We start from the raw sequence: 18,725 nt of genomic DNA, 5'->3' as shown, positions 1-18,725 counted from the left end.
GCCCAGGCTAGCCTCGAACATGTGATCTTCCTGGCTGAGCACACTTGGCTTGATCCACATTTTAGAAAACACTACCAGGAACATACACCTGATAAGCAGGCAATAGTGTTTCTCGGGTACCCAGCCCTTATTTTCACCTTATGACTCCGACAGAAGGAAGTCTGTGTAGATCAGCCACAGTGTGGGGCTGAAGGCTCTCTGGTAATTTCCACGACCTTCCAGTTAACTCTTTTGCTGTTTTCATCCTTTCTTACCAAGTAAAGGAAAAGTCCTTTGTTGTTGAACTATGCTATTCTGACTGTGGGCTCACCACCATGCCCAGGACAGAAACAGAGTCCAATCAAGCATGAAGGTTCCTTTAACATATGTACTCAAGTACTTCATCATCTTGGAAGAAAAGGGAAAGGCTTATATATAACCGCAGTCGCCATATTCTCCATGGCCATCTGATGGCCCGACTTCCTTCTTCATGAAGAAAAGCCGGGGACAGTAGAACATCATAGGGCGTGGAAGTTAGCCTGGCCCGTAAGAGGCGTGCCTTTTAAGGACCTTTTCTTTCCTGTTGATTTCCATGAAAAGTAAGGCCTGAAACACAGATGACACCAGAGCTAGTGGCCACGTGTCTCCTCCTACTCCTCCGAAGAACCTGACGGAACTGCATTTCTCCACATGGCCCTGTGACCTGTTCTAGCCAAATGGCATGTGAGGAGTGAGTGGCTTGTGTCCTGAGGATAACCCTTTTAGATCTGGGACCAGCTCCATCACGTTCCCTCCTCCTCCCCTCTGTATGAGGCTCTGCAGTGGTAGCCTCATCACAGGTGATGGCCCCATCAACCTGCATCTTTGAACGAAAACAGCTGAAGTGAAGTTTCCCAGGATCAAGGCAGACATGATGCTTGAGAGGTGGTCACTGTCCCACGCCAGTCGATCTTGGAGCAAGGTCTTGACCTCTTTGATTTGTATTTGAAAAGACAAGTCTCTCAACTGAACACTCCTTGGAGTTAAGCTCCTTAGCCAGATGTTGCAAATCAACCAAACTATGTAGAAAGTAGACTCAGCTAGCAGCTTAGTTTAGGCACCTGAAGATTGTGCGGTGCTGGGAAACTCAAAAGTACTACTGCCCGCGTCACTCCCTCGATGCCCCCTGTCTTTTTCTGGGGCCAACTCTCTGGTACAGAATTTTTACTGCTTAGTCAGCTCTTCTCCACAGCCCTTCCTACCCTGAAGGTGTCCCAGATCTACCACTTAATGCACTGTGTTGCCATCTTAAACTCTCATGGACAGATGGCTCATTTGTCAAGAACAGGGACTTGTGCTGCAGAAGACCCAGGTTCGATGCCCAGTACCCATTTGTGTCTCGCCTAGATTACAAACACCACCTGTATTCCCACTGCCACTCCTTTGTCAATTAGGGCTTGGCCCACATCTGACCTTGACTTCTACATAAGATTAAGATGCTTTCTCCCAGAATTGTCCCCACTTCCTGGTACAACCACTCCAGCCTAAGGCCTTCCTTTTTTGGATAGGACCCCAAACTACGAAACTTTGGGTTTTCTTGTGTTGGCTTTTCTTCCTCAGGAAGTAATACCCTGTGGGCTTCAGGTTTGTTCCAGTTGTGTGTATGGGAGGCCAGTGGTGGTTTTCTCCCTGTCTCTGAGGTTGCTGTGTGTGCTTTGTGAGTTTTACTATAACCTCTCAACAGAGGAAGAGTGGACATTCAGAGAGATTTTAAAATCCCCTCCAGTGGGGGAAGGGGTGGGGTGACCGCAGAGATGGCTCACTGATTAAGTGATTAAGAGCGCTTGCTGCTCTTGCACAGGATCTGGATTCGGTTCCCCAACACCCACATGGCAGCTCACATCTGCCTGTAACTCCAGTTTTAGGGGATCTAGCAGCTTTCTGTGACCTCTGTACAGGGTGTACATACACATAAAACAAGATAAATATTCACATAAAAATGTAATAAATGTTTATTTAAAATTTCCCAAGGCCAAAACCTCCCCGCTTAGAACTCTTTTCTCTTGTCCTTCCTGTGTCTTGTCACATTCTTTTGGCAGACACTCGTTGGGTTCACCTGTATGCTACAGTGAACTGCAACCTAGCAACCCTAGCCTGTGACGTCTGCAATCACTTTTTGTTGTTTTCCTTTTAACATATATTATATTATATATGTTATATATAGTATTACTATATATTATATACAATATATGGTTTTTGTTGTTGTTTTTTTTGAGATAGGGTTTCTCTGTAGCTTTGGAGCCTGTCCTGGAGCTAGCTCTTGTAGACCAGGCTGGACTTGAACTCAAAAAGATCCTCCTGCCTCTCAAGTGCTGGGATTAAAGGCGTGAGCCACCACCGCCTGGTTTACAATATATGTTATATAGTATATATGATATATTGCATATAGTGTGTATATACATATACATATATACTTACACACACACACACACACACACACACACACACACACATCTTCCCTGCTTTGGACAGAAGTCTTGCTATGTAGTCCCAGCTGTTCAAGAACTCTCTATCCAGCTGCCAAGGTGATCCCCGTGCGACTCTGAGGCGCTTCAGTGAAACCCAGTTCCTACCCAGAAACACTTGGCAGAACCTGCGGGGAGCTGCCGGGTCACCCAATCTGCCGGGTTGTTGGGGAAGAGCCAGCCGGGCCTCCGGGGGCGGGCACAAGAGAGTGACACTATGCTAGGCCAATCCCAGCGGGGGCACCGGCAGCGGGATCCAATCGCAAGAGAGCTGGGGAAGGGTGACAGCTCTGGCCGGAGATTACCATCTGCTGCTGGCTCGGGTGATGATGCTCGGCTGCCGAGTCACCACCAGGACCCAAAGACCAAGACTGCGGAGGCTTAGGGAGCAGCCGGGACTGAGTCCGGAGCCACTAGAGACCAGGAGGTGCGCTTATCTTGCTTTGCCTTTATATAGGGCTCCAGTGACTCGTTCCAAGGACGTCCCTCTGTTGTCGTCCAGTTCCAACTCGCTGTCCCCAGGTAGGGGGGCCCCCCCGCACTGGAAAGCCGGAAACGCTGCGCCCTACATGGGTAACTGAAAACACAGTCCTGAAAAATGTCCTACCTGAGCCTAGCCAGGCAGGAAGAATGTAACTGTCGGCTGAGTTTAAAAAACAAAAACAGAAACGCCCCTTCCGATCGGTAGCTGCTTTTTGGAAGGCCCTTAATCCGCAGCCAAATAACAAAAATTGCGTAACCTCCGGGTCCCCAGGGAACTGCATTGTTTACCTAGTGGGAACCAGTCTGTGCTGTTAGGCGCAGCACTAGACGCATCGACTAAGCAGAGCCGGGGAAGAACTAAGTCCTGAGAGAACTTAGTTCGCTCCTTGGAGAAGAACCGGGAACTCTCTCCTGGCAAGGGCACTCTCGGAAATCTGGAACTCTCTTTGCTTACTCACGTTTATGACACATTGTTCCAACTTCCCCATCTTTGAGAATTTAGCCTCTAGGATAAGGAATCAACTGATGAGTTCTCTCCCCTGTCCCCCCATTCCCTCTAACAAACAGACTCCATCTGCCCACCTGAGCAATATGAAGACTTCATTCATCGAGCCCGCCATTCTCCTAAACGCGTTTGCTATGACCCTGAACATCCCGCTGACAGCGCAGTACGTGTACCGGAGGATATGGGAAGAAACGGGTAACTACTACACCTTTGCTTCTGGTAGCAATGTCTCTGAATGTAAGCAAAACAGAAGCGACCCGATCTTTGCATTCCGGGAGGTAAGAAATGAAAACCTCCTATCCTGTGGTTAATAGGGAATAGAAACAGGTTCCAAACCAGAGGCTTGCCAGGCATGACAACCCCAGCCCCTAACCCCTCCCCTCCCCAACACACCCCAAAAAAGGTCAAACCCAGGGCCTTCTCTCGGTTCCTCCTAACACCTTTAATGAGCCGCTTTGTAAAATTCCTCCCTGTGTTGGGATCCAGCTCTTTTCTCTTTAGAAATCTCACTACAACCGCATCGACTCTTTGTTGTTCTCTTGAAAACAAAACAAATGTCTGAAAAATTGGACCAGGGCCTTTGTCACCCATGGGGGTGGGGCAGCATTTGTTGAGGTCAGGAGGCCGGGACACAATATAAGTGTTGAGTCATGTGCCCACATCTGGACTGGGGAGTGCTCCCTTTGACTCTCGGTATCCTGCAAATGTTTAGCTAGACATTGTGAGGCTTTCCTCTGTCATCACTCTGTTGGGGCCGGAGGCCGTCTTTGCCAAAAGCCTGCCATGCCCAAGTCCAGAGTGCAGGAGGCGACATCAGGTGTTTTCCTACAGTGTCATATTTACGAGCTCGGAACTGCTCTAGTGAGGGATATTTTGCGGAAACAGGAGTGGTGCTGCTTTCACAGACACCGAGGAAAAGGGATCACTGAGTTGCCTTCCCTCATCTGAGGGTCTCGCTGTGCAGTGAAGTGAGTCTGAGGTGGGGACATGGCAGAGGACCCCCAAGGGAAGGCCTGAAGCCACCCCAGCTGCCCCAGGGTATCAGGTGGAAGCTGGATGGGACAAGGTCCAGCTGCTTAGTCAGGCCTGTCCTTACTTCCTCATGCTGGGGGAGAATTTCCTTGGAACAAAGCATTTCTGACCAGCCACAGGGCTTGCACAGTCACACACAGAAGGGTAAGAGCCTCCTGGAATGGTTCACCACCCTCCCCGGAGTCTGCTCAGGAGGCTGGGGAAGGAGGGTTGTGAGTTCAAGGCCAGACTGGGCTACCCTGTCTCAAGGTCACAACAATGATAAAGGGGAAGGAAGGCTAGACAGCTGGCTGGAAGAAACTGAGTTCAAGATCACATGACTATGACATCCAAGTTAGATTCCTCAGCTCTTAAAAAAATAAGTTTCAATATCCATCTCTCCCAGGAGAGAGAGGGTCCCAGGAACTCATTATTTCTGTGTGAGTCAGGGATTTCCTTCGTCCCTCCCCAGGTGACAGAAGCAAGCCCCTTGGAGAGTAGAGGAGAAGCACAGTGTTAGCCCTTCCAGACCTGGCTACTGACAAGCCCCCCACCCCCACCCCCCAAATACGCTCCTAGAGCAGCATGGTTTCCTGCAGAGTTTAGCCAAACTTTCAGTTTGATTGTTTTTTTCTTTTCCTTTTTTGTTTTGTTTCCAATTGTTCTGATATTCAAGAGACTGTCCTTATTCCAGGTATTGCCCCCAGAGTTGTTCCGTGCTTTCCCTAAGAGCAGGGAACTAGACCTTCCTACTCTTAGCCCTACCCTGCTGCCCACAGCTGAGGCAGGACCAGACAAGAAGCGGGATGATAGCATCACCTTCGCCTAGATCACTTCCTTCTGGACACTTTCCAGAGGCTGCCCTTGTTTGACTTCTCAGAGAACACCCTCCTCCCTCTCTCTGAATCTAAGAGCCTTGTCCCCTGCTCCGAGCTCCATCTCCGGCAACCAGCTCTGTTGTGTGAGCTTGGCCTCTTGATTTTCAAATGAGGTGGGACTAGGGGTTTGTGTCATGGTCACAGCATAAGGAGCCAGCCCTGGGAGAGGACTAGAAAAACAAAATTCCTTTCTTACCAACCAGCCCCAACTGTCCGTTGTGTGTAAAAGGACACTGAGCATTGCAGTAGGGAGCGCTGTACAGCTCAGCCATATTTGTCTGTCCTTACTGTCTGAGTCTGTTTCTCTGTTGCTGTGATAAAACACTGACCAAAGCCAGGCAGTAATGGTGCACGCCTTTTTTTTTTAAATAGATTTATTTATTTATTTATACAACTTTCTGCTTCCATGTATACCCACACGCCAGAGGAGGGTGCCAGATCTCATTACAGATGGTTTGGAGCCACCATATAGTTTCTGGGAATTGAACTCAGGACCTCTGGAAGAGCAGAGAGTGCTCTTAACCACTGAGCCATCTCTCCAGCCCCTGGTGCATGCCTTTTAATCCCAGCACTCAAGAGGCAGAGACAGGTGGATCTCAGTGAGTTCAAGTCCAGCCTGGTCTACAGAGTGAGTTCCAGGACAGCCAAGGCTACATAGAGAACCCCTGTCTAAAAAAAGCAAAAAACAACAACAAAACAAAAACCACTGACCAAAAAGCAACTTGGAAACGGAAGGGGTTTATTTGGCTTACAGGCAGAGGCCATCATCCGAGGCAGGAACCTGGAGCAGAGACCACTGAGGGAGGTGCTCTGTGCTCCCCTTGGATTGCTCAACAGCCTTCCTTACACAACCGAGACTGGCTGCCCAGGGATGGTATCACCCACAACGGGCTGGGCCCTACTCCACCACTTAACAATCAGGAAAAATATCCCTCGGACCTGGTCACAGGCCAATCTGAAAGAAGCAGCTCCTCAGCTGAGGTTCCTTCCTCCAGGCTGACTCCAGTTGGTGTCAAGGTGACTACTGAAGCTGACCCTAGCACATCCCAATAACAAACAGACCCACGTACGCCTGTGTGCTAACATGGAAGGTATGATCTTACAGTTCAGGGTGTGGAGACAAGAAACTTAACTTAGAATGGTGACTCAATGCTGATAATTCTAGCACCTAGGGTGCAGAGGCAGGAAGATCATGAGTTCAAAGCCAGCCTGGGAAACTTAGTGAGACAATCCTGTCTCCCTAATTCAAGGGCTGAGGATGCAGCTTAGTGATAGGTAGGTTACTTGGCACGCACAAGGCCTTGGACTCAATCTTTGTCCCCACAAAATAACTCGTAATAAGCCTTATGGTAGTGAACATCTGTAATCCTGGCACTTGGGAGAGAGAAGCAGAAGGGTTACAAGTTCAAGACCCACTTAGGATATATAAAGACACTTGTCCCAACAAATTAAAAAATAATTAAAGAATAAATTGCACTCTCTCACCTATATTTGGTATTTGAAAGCCTATATTTCAATGACAGTCTTATTTTCCAACCTCTGTTTATTAACATACACATATATGTATAAAATCATCTTAGTTAGGGTTTTATTGCTGTAAGGAGACACCATGACCACAGCAACTCTTATAAAGGAAAACATTTAATTGGGGCTGGCTTACAGTTCAGAGGCTTAGTCCGTTATCCTACTGGCAGCAAGTAAGGCAGTAGGCAGGCAGACATGGTGCTGGGGAGGTAGCCGAGAGTTCCACATCTGGATCCGCAGGCAGCAGGAAGAGACAGTGAGCCACTTCTGAATCCTCAAAGCCCGGCCCTAGTGACATACTTCTCCAACAAGGCCATACATTATTGAAGAATAATGCCACTCCCTATGAGTCTATGGGGACCATTTTCATTCAAACCACCGCCACAATACACACACACACACACACACACACACACACACACATAATATTGCTGAGAATGGAGAGTTACAGCTAGTGGCCACCTCTCTATGGGAACCCTTTCACAGTGGTGGGCACTTTTGGCTAAGAAGTAAAGAAGTGTGGGGGGGGCATTCTAGCCACGCTTATTGAATTTTGAGGAAGAAGGAATTTTCCAACCACTCGCTACACCATTTCCTTGTTACACAAGTACCTCTCGAGAAGTAAATTGGTAACAGGACTCTGCTCTGCAATTTTTTTTTTTTAAAAAAAGATATACTTGTTTTTAGTGTATGGATGTTTTGCCTGAATGTATGTTTATGTGCCACATACATGCAGTAAGTGCCCTCAGAGACTGGGAGCGGGCATCAGATCCCCCGAGTTACAGATGCTTGTGAGCCACCACGTGGGTGCTGGGAACAGAATCCGGGTCCTCTGAAAGAGCAGCCAGTGCTCTAGCCACTGAGCCATCTCTCAGACCCCATAGCTTGTGCCTTGTGTCCCTATTATGACTCCAGATGGAACTGGGCTTTGAGTTTCCTGTTAAAAACAAAACTGTTTAAGCACAAACGGCAGAGGTGGAGGTAACTGTGAAAGACTGGGGGAGGAGTAATAGAAGCAAGTGGGAGACAGATTTGGGTGGACCAATATAAAGCAGGAACCCTGCTGGGAAAACCTGCTTGAAAAGTTGGTTAAAAGATGACTTTGCATTTATTTACTCAGGAAATATGGACGCAATGGCTACTGTAAGAACGCAAAGATGTGCACATCGAACAGGCAGGGCTGAGCACTGAACGGGCCCAGGGCTGGTGCCAGGCAGCTCATATGTCTTTCAAATGTAAACCCTCCCAACAGCCTGCAGAGTTCATTTTTATCCCTCCTGTCAGAAGAAACAGCAACAGACACAATAATTTGATAATATCCTCTATGGCCAGCAAGTGGCAGAGCCTTATCTTCTTCAGCCATGTGTTGGTTCGGTACCCACCAAGAGCCTGCCTTGTGCCCAGTACCGTTCTCAGAGCTGGTGCCACTGTGTGTAAGAAGGCTCGCTTGTAAGGTCTTGCTCCCTATAGATTAGGTTAGAGCGGGGCAGAAAAACGGTTCTTTGTTTGTTTGTTTGTTTGTTTTCTGAGACAGGATTTCTCTTATGTGGTCCTGGCTGTCCTGGAACTCGCTCTGTAGACCAGACTAGCCTCGAACTCAGAGGTCTGCATGCTTCTGCCTCCCAAATGTTGGGATTAAAAGTGTGTGCCACCACCTCCCAGCTACATTTTGGATTTTTGTTTTTTTGTTTTTTTTAATTAATTTATTTATTAAAGATTTCTGTCTCTTCCCCGCCACCGCCTCCCATTTCCCTCCCCCAATCAAGTCCCCCTCCCTCGTCAGCCCAAAGAGCAATCGCAGGACATGTGGCATTTTACAATGGGACATACTAAGTGCTAAGAGCGAAAGACCCATGTTGTCAGAAAGCCGTCAGAGAATTAATGTAAAATGCCACATGTCCTGCACATGAATTGGACAATACTGAGACATGACACACACAGCATGTCTTTAAAAGAATTTTAAAATTATTTTTATGTGTATGGGTGTTTTGCCTGTATGTATGTATGTTTGTATTTGCACCATATGCATGCCTGGTACCTGTGGAGACAAAAAGAAGACTTTGGGTCCCCTAGAACTAGAGTTACAATTATGAGTCACCACATGGATGATGGAGCCCAAACCTGGGTCTTCTGAAAGAGCAGCCAGCGCTCCTAACCACTGAACCACATCTCCAGTCCTACAGATATCTTTAAATAGCCCCAAGTTCTTCCATCCAGTGGTTGCGTAATGGCTGTCACAGTTGCCCAAGTGTGTGTCCTTGTGTACCCATGCCCCTTTGTCTATCATCATTATGTTCTCAGTCCACAGACTGCAGCTGTCTTGAGCAAGGCAAGACTCGCCCCCTGGCTCTGTCTCATTCCTTCTTTAGTAAACAAAGAAATCGAGTCTCGCTCGTCTGTCTGTGAATGCAGAGGCTCAAAGGGGAGCAGAACTCTGCTTAGCTAGAGTCTACCAAGCAAGTGTGTGAACCGTCCGCTTCCCTCCTGTAGCCTAGTCAGGAAGACCCATCCCAGCAAGGGTCATCCCCCAGGCTGGAGAGCCGGAGTCGGGATGATCCCTCGGTGTAAATGGTTCACATGGTAGGAGAGGAAAATTACCATTCTATTGCTGGCCCCAGAGTCTGTGACATGCACATGGCCTTTGGAGGAACAGACACCCGTGTATGCAATCTTCTTCTCATAGTTTTGAGTCTCTACCACGAGTGGTGGTAGGTGTCATAACTAAGTGTGGGCATGTGACCTTCTGACATACGCTTTATGAACTGCATGAAAACTTAATTGGGTACTGTCCCCCCACCTACCTGAGGCCTCCCACTCGCTACCAGCAGCGAGATCAAGGAGGCAGACACTACTATCTTTTATATGGTCATTGTATCTGAACACTTTGTCTTCTTTGTCCTTCCAGGAAGTTCAGAAAAAGACATCTCTCTTCAACCTGCAAGTGGAAATAAGTGGGCTAATTCCTGGTCTGGTGTCTACCTTCATGCTTTTATCGAGCAGCGACAACCATGGACGGAAACTCCCCATGGTTCTGTCATCCCTTGGCTCTCTAGCCACCAACGTCTGGTTGTGTGTGCTGTCCCACTTTGACCTTCCTCTCCAGCTTCTGATTGCATCCACCTTCGTTGGTGCCCTTTTTGGGAATTACACCACGTTTTGGGGTGCTTGCTTTGCCTACATTGTCGATCAGTGTAAAGAATACAAGCAGAAAATCATTCGGATAGCCGTCCTGGATTTTATGCTCGGAGTCGTTACTGGGCTCACGGGCCTGTCATCCGGCTATTTTATCCGAGAACTGGGCTTTGTGTGGTCCTATTTCATCATCGCCGCAGTTCTTATAGTCAACCTGACCTACATTTCATTTTTCCTCAGTGACCCCATAAAGGAGTCCTCATCTCAGATGGTCACTATGTCCTGTAGGGAAAGCCTCAAGGACTTATTTTACCGGACTTACCTGCTTTTTAAAAATGGCTCCGGAAAGCGGCAGTCTCTGCTCTGTCTGCTGATTTTTACCATTGTCATTTATTTTTTTGTGATCATTGGCATTTCCCCAATTTTTACACTCTATGAGCTGGGCTCTCCGCTCTGCTGGGATGAGGTGTACATAGGCTATGGTACAGCTTTGGGAAGTGTCTCCTTTTTGATCAGCTTCCTAGGCATATGGCTTTTTTCTTATTGTTTGGAGGATATTCACATTGCCTTCATTGGCATTCTTACCACCATGCTGGGAATGACGTTGGCTGCCTTCGCCAGGACCACGCTCATGATGCTTCTGGGTGAGTTACACACGTGTCTGGTTTCTGTAGGAAGTGGGAGAAGGGGATCACTCTTGACACAGAGCTCCCTATGAAGCCGTTCTCTTTCAATTTAAAGCAAATGGCCAGCTTGCCAGAAACCAATAATTAAAACACCAGATTTCCTAAAATATAACGAATACATGGGATCATCATGATTTTCCAAATCTACCTATTTGCCAAAAATACATCCTTGGTGCGAGTCAGTTCTTGAGCATTGCTTTCACTGAAATTCGTGTTCCTTAGAATGTGTGTTGGGACAGGTGATGGAGCTGTGATGTGGACTCCTGGTCCAAGGCAGCTGTTTCTACCATGGAGGTGTTTGTTAGTCATTGCCGCTTGCTAAAGAAAGTTTGACAAATCAGAATTAGGCTCGACTTCCTCCTATATTGCTGCGTGACCTTGGCGAGTTTATTCCTCTGAACCCTTTATTCTTTCCTCGTGCGATGGGCACAAGAAAGCTTCATTCAGAAGGGTGTATAACAGGTCTTGGAGAACTAGAAAGCACTTTTCATAGTGCCTCTTAGACAGGAGAAACCACATCCCTGTTTCACAAGACCACATTAAGTCAACACGTACAAATACTCTGGAAAGTGTAAATACAGTATTTGCAAGAGCAAATGTCATTATTTTATGATATGATGAAATATGATTCTATTAAGAAGCATAACTTGCTGGGCTGTGGTGATGCATGCCTTTAATTCCAGCACTCGGGATGCAGAGGAAGGCGGATCTCTGTAAATTCGAGACCAGCTTGGTTTACAGAGTGAGTTCCAGGACAGCTAGGGATGATACACAGAGAAACTCTGTCTCAAAAAACCGAAAAAAAGGGGCTGGAGAGATGGCTCAGTGGTTAAGAGCATTGCCTGCTTTTCCAAAGGTCCTGAGTTCAATTCCCAGCAACCACATGGTGGCTCACAACCATCTGTAATGAGGTCTGGTGCCCTCTTCTGGCCTGCAGACATACACACAGACAAAACAATGTATACATAATAAGTAAATAAATAAATATTAAAAAAAAACCGAAAAAAAAGAGATAAATTAAAACTGGTGGCGATGGCGCACACCTTTAATCCCAGCATTTGTAAGGCAGAGGCAGGGGAATCTGTGAGTTTGAGGCCAGCCTGGTCTACAAAGGGAGTTCCAGGTGAGCCAGGGCTACATAGTGAGACCTTGTTTTTTTTTTTTTATATATATATATATATATTATATTACATGTAATAATTTAATATATACATTAAGCATACATTTATCATCTGTGTATATCATTATATATACCACATATATATGTGTGTGTGTGTGTATCTCACAATTTAAGAAGAGAGACAATTGTGTTCATGAAATTTCCAGCCAAAAAAATGAGCCAACAAAACAATAAAGAGGCAAACCTATAAAGGAATCCTTACAGTAAAGGAATAAGATCCCCAAGAATGTAAAGTCCAAAGAACAAAAACCATATAAAAGGAGTTGGAATGGTGGCTCAGCGGTTAAGAGCAGGTCCAGCCCGAGGATCAGAGTTCAGTTTCTTGGCTCACAACTACCTTAACTCCAGGTTCAGGGTATCTAGAGCCCTCTTCTGGCCATCATGGACATATACATGGGGCACAACACACACACACACACACACACACACACACACACTAATATAAATGAAAATAATAAATATTTTTAAATGGGTAAAAGCTGCTGGGCAGTAGTGGTACACACCTTTAATTCCAGCACTCAGGAGGCAGAGGCAGGTGAATCTCTGAGTTCGAGGCCAGCCTGGTCTACAAAGTGAGTTCCGGGACAGCCAGGGCAATTAGAGAAACCCTGTCTCAAAAAAAAGGCGGGGTAGAAGCTAATTAGTAGTCAAAAGTTACTAAATAAATTAAATAAATTGTTACAGCATTAGAAAAATAGATAAATGGGTCTCATTTAGACCAAATCAGGCAGACCGAATACACATGGATCAAAACATTCGTGAGTACTATTTGTAGAACCAAAACCAGAATTCTAGAGTAAAGCAAGCTTCCAACAGTGTCAGTCCTCTGTTAGCTAGGCAAAAGCTGCGGGCAGCTGGATCTTCAGAGCCTGTGAGTCAGGCTGCTCATAGGAAGAGCTGTTTAGGCCAGCGAGCTTCCCGACTTAGCCTGATTTGACTATTGATCTGGTCGTCTGTTCATCTCACAGTCAGGATTCCGTTCTTTTTCACCATGATGCCGTTCTCTGTCCTGAGGTCCATGCTGTCGAAGGTGGTCCACTCCACTGAACAAGGTGAGTTCGCGCTAAAGGCAAGAACAGATGTCTCCCAACTTCAGCCTGTACGATCGATGCCGGCAGCTTCTGAGCCGCCTACCGGGCTTTCTGCCGGGCTCTCCTTTGAAGGAGAAGCTTAACACTTTGGAAGAGGGGGCCCTGTTTGGAAGCCCTGATTTAGAGGGCTTCTCTGGCTTTGTCTCGGCCAGAAGAAGGGGGGGTCTTGGAGTCAAGGGCTCTCCTCACTGCGAACCTACGGCGCTCCTAAATTCCTAGCTGCACTCTGGCTACTAGGCCACTCTGGTTCTTGGCGACTGAGCGCCTGGATGATCTTCTTCAGTGGACCATGCCCAGCCCTATGTACTCCCTCTCCATCAAAGGAGGGTCCAGTGGGTGGCTTGGTAGTCAGGTCTGCCGTGACCTTGGAGTTGTAAGTGCCCGGGGTCTACACCCAGGTATGAATGGTCCTTTCTGAGTCATGCAGCAAGGAAACTCCAGTGGGATGGTTGCAGGCTGGGGACAGCTCTCTCGCCATTGCCCGGTTTCTAGAAGGAACTCTTAAAAAGCCTGGGGACTCCATGTTTCCATCTGGCCTTCCACAGTGTAAAGACACATCACACTCATTCCTAACCTTTAGTAACATCTAAATACTGCCGTCCCTTTATGTCTGGCAGGAAAGGTCCCAGAGCCCCTCACAGACACCAACATTTTGACACGCTACAGTGGCACATGTGTAAAATTGTCAGTCGGACTCATTATTTTGCACACTAACCAAAAAAATCATGAAAATAATTATAACAGTTTTAAGCTGGATAGTATTTGTATATAATTTACATATAACCTCCAGGCTTTCCCCATCTCTAGATGACCCCTAATACCTAAGATGATATAATTTTGTGAATAGTCATTTTGCTGTGTTGTCTAGGGAACAATGACAAAAAATGTCTGCATGTGTTTGGCGCCTACCTATAGGTTTGGTGGGTGGAAGGCGGACCCTTCAAGGGTGAAGCCGGCAGACACAGAGAGCATCCATGCATGGGTGATAGTGACCTTTGGTCCCATTCTTACGCAGGGCCGCAGAAAGGTTTTCTTCTGGGCCTGAACCTGAGGCCAAGTTGGAAACACAAATCCAGGGGGATTCCATGGAAGGTAGTGCAGAGGAATGGGCAGTGTGGAGACAGCCAGGCAGGTGGCCCAGACAGACAGGCAGAAAGGAGACATCCTGACCCAGCTCTGCTCTGTTCCTTTGACCAAGTGCTTCAGCAAGGTGGCCAGCGAGGAAGTCCCCAAATACAGATGGGAGCAGGGGAGATGAGAGCTTCGGGGGTGCAGGCAGAGAATCAACACCCAGGGCATAGTTAAGAACAACCATGAGTTACTGGCATGCAGTGCAGGCCTCCCTCAGTAGCCTGTGACATCATCAAACTGAGGTACTCACCTGTCTCGTATCTTAGCCTTGCGAGGATGTTCCTGCATGAGTACATATGAACCGCTCCTAATAGAATGTTTGGATTTGTCAGTTCTGTCAACACTGAGAAAAACTGCACTTCAATCAGTTTTAAAATATTAGTACTGGTTCTTGGCCACTTGCAAACCGAAGCTGTGTCTTCTCAAAGCTGTTCATGGACTGCCACAATGGTTATCTAGAGAGCACTTAGGAGGAGAAAACTCTGAACAGGTGCCGTGGAGAAACCAGCCTTTGCCTTTGGTTTCAGCAGTGGTTTCTTTGATGGAACACCAACAGAACAGCAATAAAAGAAAAATAATGTAGATAAAGGAGCTGAGGGGTGGCTCAGTGGCTAAGGGCACTGGCTGCTCTCATAGAGGACCTGGGTTCTGGTCTCAGCGTCCACATGGTGGCTCTCAACCATCTGTAACTCCAGTGCCACAGATCCAGTGCCCTCTTCTGGCTTCCATGGGCACCAGGCATGCACATGGCGCACATATAGAACTTGCAGGCCAAACGTTCTTACCCATGAAATAAATCTAGAAATCATAAATTATCTTGTTCCTACCTCTGAACTCAAAAGTGCCTTAGATAGTGGCGAAATTGTCATTGCTCGGTATATTCCCATTCTTGTATTTTTTTCTAAACAGTCACTCTGTGCGGATATGATGCACGTTAGAGTAATCGGGGGAGAAGGGGCACACCACAGAGGCCACCAGACGCCACTCACTCCCTGCAAGCTGAACTCTGATGCTTCAGAGACTTGGGCATAGCTCAGTGGGAGACCACGTGCTTGAATAACTAGAAAGGAGAGAAGGTAGCGTGTTGCTGATGTTTCTGAAATTCCCTGTGCTTGCTATCTTGTCCTGACGCCACTCACAAACTCATGGTGAGCATAAATGGGAACACAATGAAACAGGTGTTTTGAGTTGCTCAGTTTGTTTTCAAAGTCTAGAAAGTGCACTCATTCGGGTGTATTTAATCCAGCTTATCTCTACAAGCACTTAACACACTGGATTGCCCAGGGAAGTCGAGCAACAAGCTACGCTATGCCATAACAGCATATTGTGTGAGACAGATGGTGTCTGCCCCAACCTATTTATCTTACAGTCTGGTTTTTTTTTTTTTTTTTTTTTTTTTTTTTTTTGTACTGTAGCACTATTCCTGGGTATAGCAAGAGACACAAATAATATATTGTAACTAAGCAAGTAGGAAAGTCAGTTAAACTGGCTCCTTGCATCACCATAAATCATGAAGGCAGTACATGCTACTGGGTGATGGATGGGTATAGAGTCCTGAGTTAAACCTTTATTCATTCCTTTGACAAATGCTTGCTAAATGGCTGTCGTGCACCAGGACAACTGGGCCCCAAGGACATCAAGGCAAGCAGAACAGCCATGTGTATGGGATCGATAGAGCTGTAGCTCAGTCAGAAGGAGACACATAAATGCCCACACAGTATTTTCTATCCGTAGCTAGATTTCTGTCTAATGGGTGACTGGCCTCAAGGCTGCGGGAGAAGGAGACACTACAGTTTCCAAATGAGTCAGCTGGAGGTACCTTTGTCAGCTTTTCCCGCAGACGTCAGTGCTCAGCTACTGGGGTGTTCCCTGTCTCTCCCATCAAGTCCACGGGGAGCACCATGCCTCAGACCCTTCATCTGCAAAATGGATCAGTTACTTCTCAGGCTGTTGTTGTTGTTGTTGTTTGAGGCAGGTTCTCAAGCTAAGAATGATTTGAATTCTGATTCTCCTGCCTTCACCTCCTGAGTGTTGGGATTACAAGTGAGTGCCACGACACTGGTTTGTGCTGTGCTGGGGAGGGGACCCCGGGGCTTCTTGCATGCTAGACAAGAGCTGTGCCATCTGAATTGCATCCCCAACCCCTTCTCAAGGATGTGAGTGGATGGATCACTTGAGGATCACATGTCGTGTCCTGTGGTTCGTTCTTTCTTCCTTCCTTCCTTCCTTCCTTTCTTTCTTCTTGCTTTTTTTTTTTTTTTTTTTTTTTTTTTATTGGAGCAGAGGCATTCAAGACAAGGTTTCTCTGTGTGTAACCTTGGCTGTCCTGGAACTTGCTCTGTAGACCAGGCTGGCCTTGAACTCAGAGATCTGTCTGCCTCTGTCTCTGCCTCCGGAGGGCTAGGATTAAAGAAAGGCACGCGCCACCCTGGACCAGCTCTGTGGCTGTTTTCAACAAACGAATTCTCGTAGTTCACTTTTGACTATTGTTTTGTAATTCACCCTTTTTCTTTTTCTTTCTCCCTCCGTACCCCTGCCCCAAACAGGTGCATTGTTTGCTTGCATAGCTTTCTTAGAAACACTTAGTGGAGTCACTGCGACCTCTGCCTACAATGGTATTTATTCAGCCACGGTTGCTTGGTACCCTGGCTTCATTTTTCTGCTGTCTGCTGGCCTCCTCATTCTCCCAGTCATCAGTTTATGGTAGGTACCTCATGATTTTCTCGTGAGACATACGGCTAAATGAATCTTCTAACTGTATATGCAAAACAACACAGGTTCTTGACATTTGGCTTTGGAGGATGCTTTTCTAAAGAATTGTTGGTCATGAACACACCTGTTAATAATTTGAGAACTTAAAATGAGACAATGTCAGTGGCCATTGATAACTGGGAGGGGGGTGGAGATGGCCTTAGGTCACAGATGTAAGGAAGTCATTTTATGGGCACTCTTAAGAAGACTGTCTTGGGAGCTGGAAAGATGGCCCAGTAGTTAAGATCACTGGCTGATCTTACAGAGGTCCTGAGTTCAATTCCCAGCATCCATGTGGTGACTCACAACCATCCATAATGATATCTGGTGCCCTCTTCTGGCTTGCAGGCATACATGCAGGCAGAACACTGTATACATACATACATACATACATAAAAGAATAGTATCTTGGGGTTGTAGGAGAGAGAACTCATTTATTTTATTAATTTAAAGACACTATAAATAATGAGTCAGTGAGGTTTAAAATGCTTGTCACACAAGCTGTGTATGGGTGGAAACAAGAGAATCTTGGTTACTTATGTCTTTTAACCCCTTCCAAATGCTCATTTGATTTTGTAGGGGTGTCAAGTACATTGGCTGGGAAGAGGGAAGCTACACACTCTTTGCCCCAGAAGAGCCCAGTGAGCACACGTCAGAGTGACGATAGTCGACAGGAACGCATGCACACATCATACACACAACTCCGGAAGAGCATACACCCCACAGTAGCAATCTGTGTCTCCAGGTCTTTTCTCCTAAGCCATGCAAGCTGTGAGGCAGTGCCCGGCTCTGCTGCTTCTGGGGCCGCCCATCACCCTGTGTTCTTCAGTACAGACAAGAACAGGCCTCAGAGCCCTCCTCGCTTCTCCATGGACCAGACAGAGTGGAGAGTGGAGGAGACCTGGGGAAACTGCAATAAGACTTGAAGCAATAACCTCACTGACAGGCTCCAATCTCTCACGTGGAAACCAAGGAGTCCCAACCTCGGCCTGTCTGTCTGCACAATGGGCTTCTGACTGCTCAGGGATTTTGAAGACTTAATGAAGAATTTTTATGCTGACTAGTCACTGATATGAAAATAATGTTCCAGGCGTTTATACCACTTCCTATAGTTGACCTATCAAGGCTCCAGTGATGGGTGCAAAAATCCTTGAAGAGAAGCACTTTTTAAAGTAAATAGTTTTCACTTCTCCTAATATTTTATTCGGTGACAATCTTGACGATGTTTTTATATGTAATGGGGGAGGGAGTACGAATTCAGATTATAAATAAAACTGTCTTAAATTTTAAAATTGAGCAGTCAGCTCTCCGTGTATAAAGTCAGTCATACCTTGCAGCCTGCTCTAACTCTCGGGCTCAGTAGAAGGCTATCGTGGTCCACAAACCCTGCCTGGGTTTCCCAACTCTGATCGTTTTTACCTTCCTGTCGCCCAGGCTCCACACTGTGCTGCGAGGATGTTTCTAAAACACAGATCTTTTCCAGCTAGAATCCTTCAGCAGCTGTTGCTCATAGGAAAATAATCAGGCAAGCATGTGACCACAGCTGGTCCTGCCCCATCCCATGTCACAACACATTACACCCATACGCAGACCCACCCTCGTCTCCCGAACACCGCATCTCCTTTTCACACTGTTCTGTTCGTCCTTCCTCTCACCTTTCACTGAAATGCCACGTGGCAGCCAAAACACTGTGTTCCCTGTACAGCCAGGGTTCTAGACGTTTGTCCGCCCTCCTGTAATCTCCGCAGGGGTTCCACAGCCTGTTATATAGACAGGAATCCCATCTAGCATTTTCCACTGGAATTTTTTAAAGATTCAATTTATTTTTATGTGTATGAATATTTGACGGTGCAGTATGTCTGTAGTCATA

At 46.8% G+C, this 18,725-nt stretch overlaps 1 protein-coding gene across 4 annotated transcripts; it reads left to right on the top strand.

Annotated features, from left to right (window-relative positions):
- Nucleotides 1-2,764: 2,764 nt before the first annotated feature.
- Slc46a3 (solute carrier family 46 member 3) lies at nt 2,765-18,147 on the top strand. Of its 4 annotated transcripts, none has more exons than XM_041678046.1 (6): nt 2,765-2,910; nt 3,534-3,749; nt 9,790-10,660; nt 12,851-12,934; nt 16,651-16,807; nt 17,435-18,147. In XM_041678046.1, the coding sequence occupies exons 2-6, from the start codon at nt 3,558-3,560 to the stop codon at nt 17,514-17,516; spliced, it is 1,386 nt and encodes a 461-aa protein (XP_041533980.1). In that variant the 5' UTR covers nt 2,765-2,910; nt 3,534-3,557; the 3' UTR covers nt 17,517-18,147. The 4 variants fall into 4 exon arrangements, with proteins under 4 accessions (XP_041533980.1, XP_041533981.1, XP_041533982.1 ...); XM_041678047.1 differs by having other exon boundaries at nt 2,888-3,005; XM_041678048.1 differs by lacking the exon at nt 2,765-2,910 and having other exon boundaries at nt 3,538-3,666.
- The last annotated feature ends 578 nt before the right edge of the window (nt 18,148-18,725 follow it).

The sequence above is a fragment of the Microtus oregoni genome, unplaced genomic scaffold, assembly GCF_018167655.1.
Source record: "Microtus oregoni isolate MIOR12 unplaced genomic scaffold, Mior012 000029F_ref0000214, whole genome shotgun sequence".
In the NCBI taxonomy this organism is placed as follows: Eukaryota; Metazoa; Chordata; class Mammalia; order Rodentia; family Cricetidae; genus Microtus; species Microtus oregoni.
The sequence above is the reverse complement of the archived record's forward strand: the minus strand, read 5'-3'. Positions and strand labels throughout refer to the sequence as shown.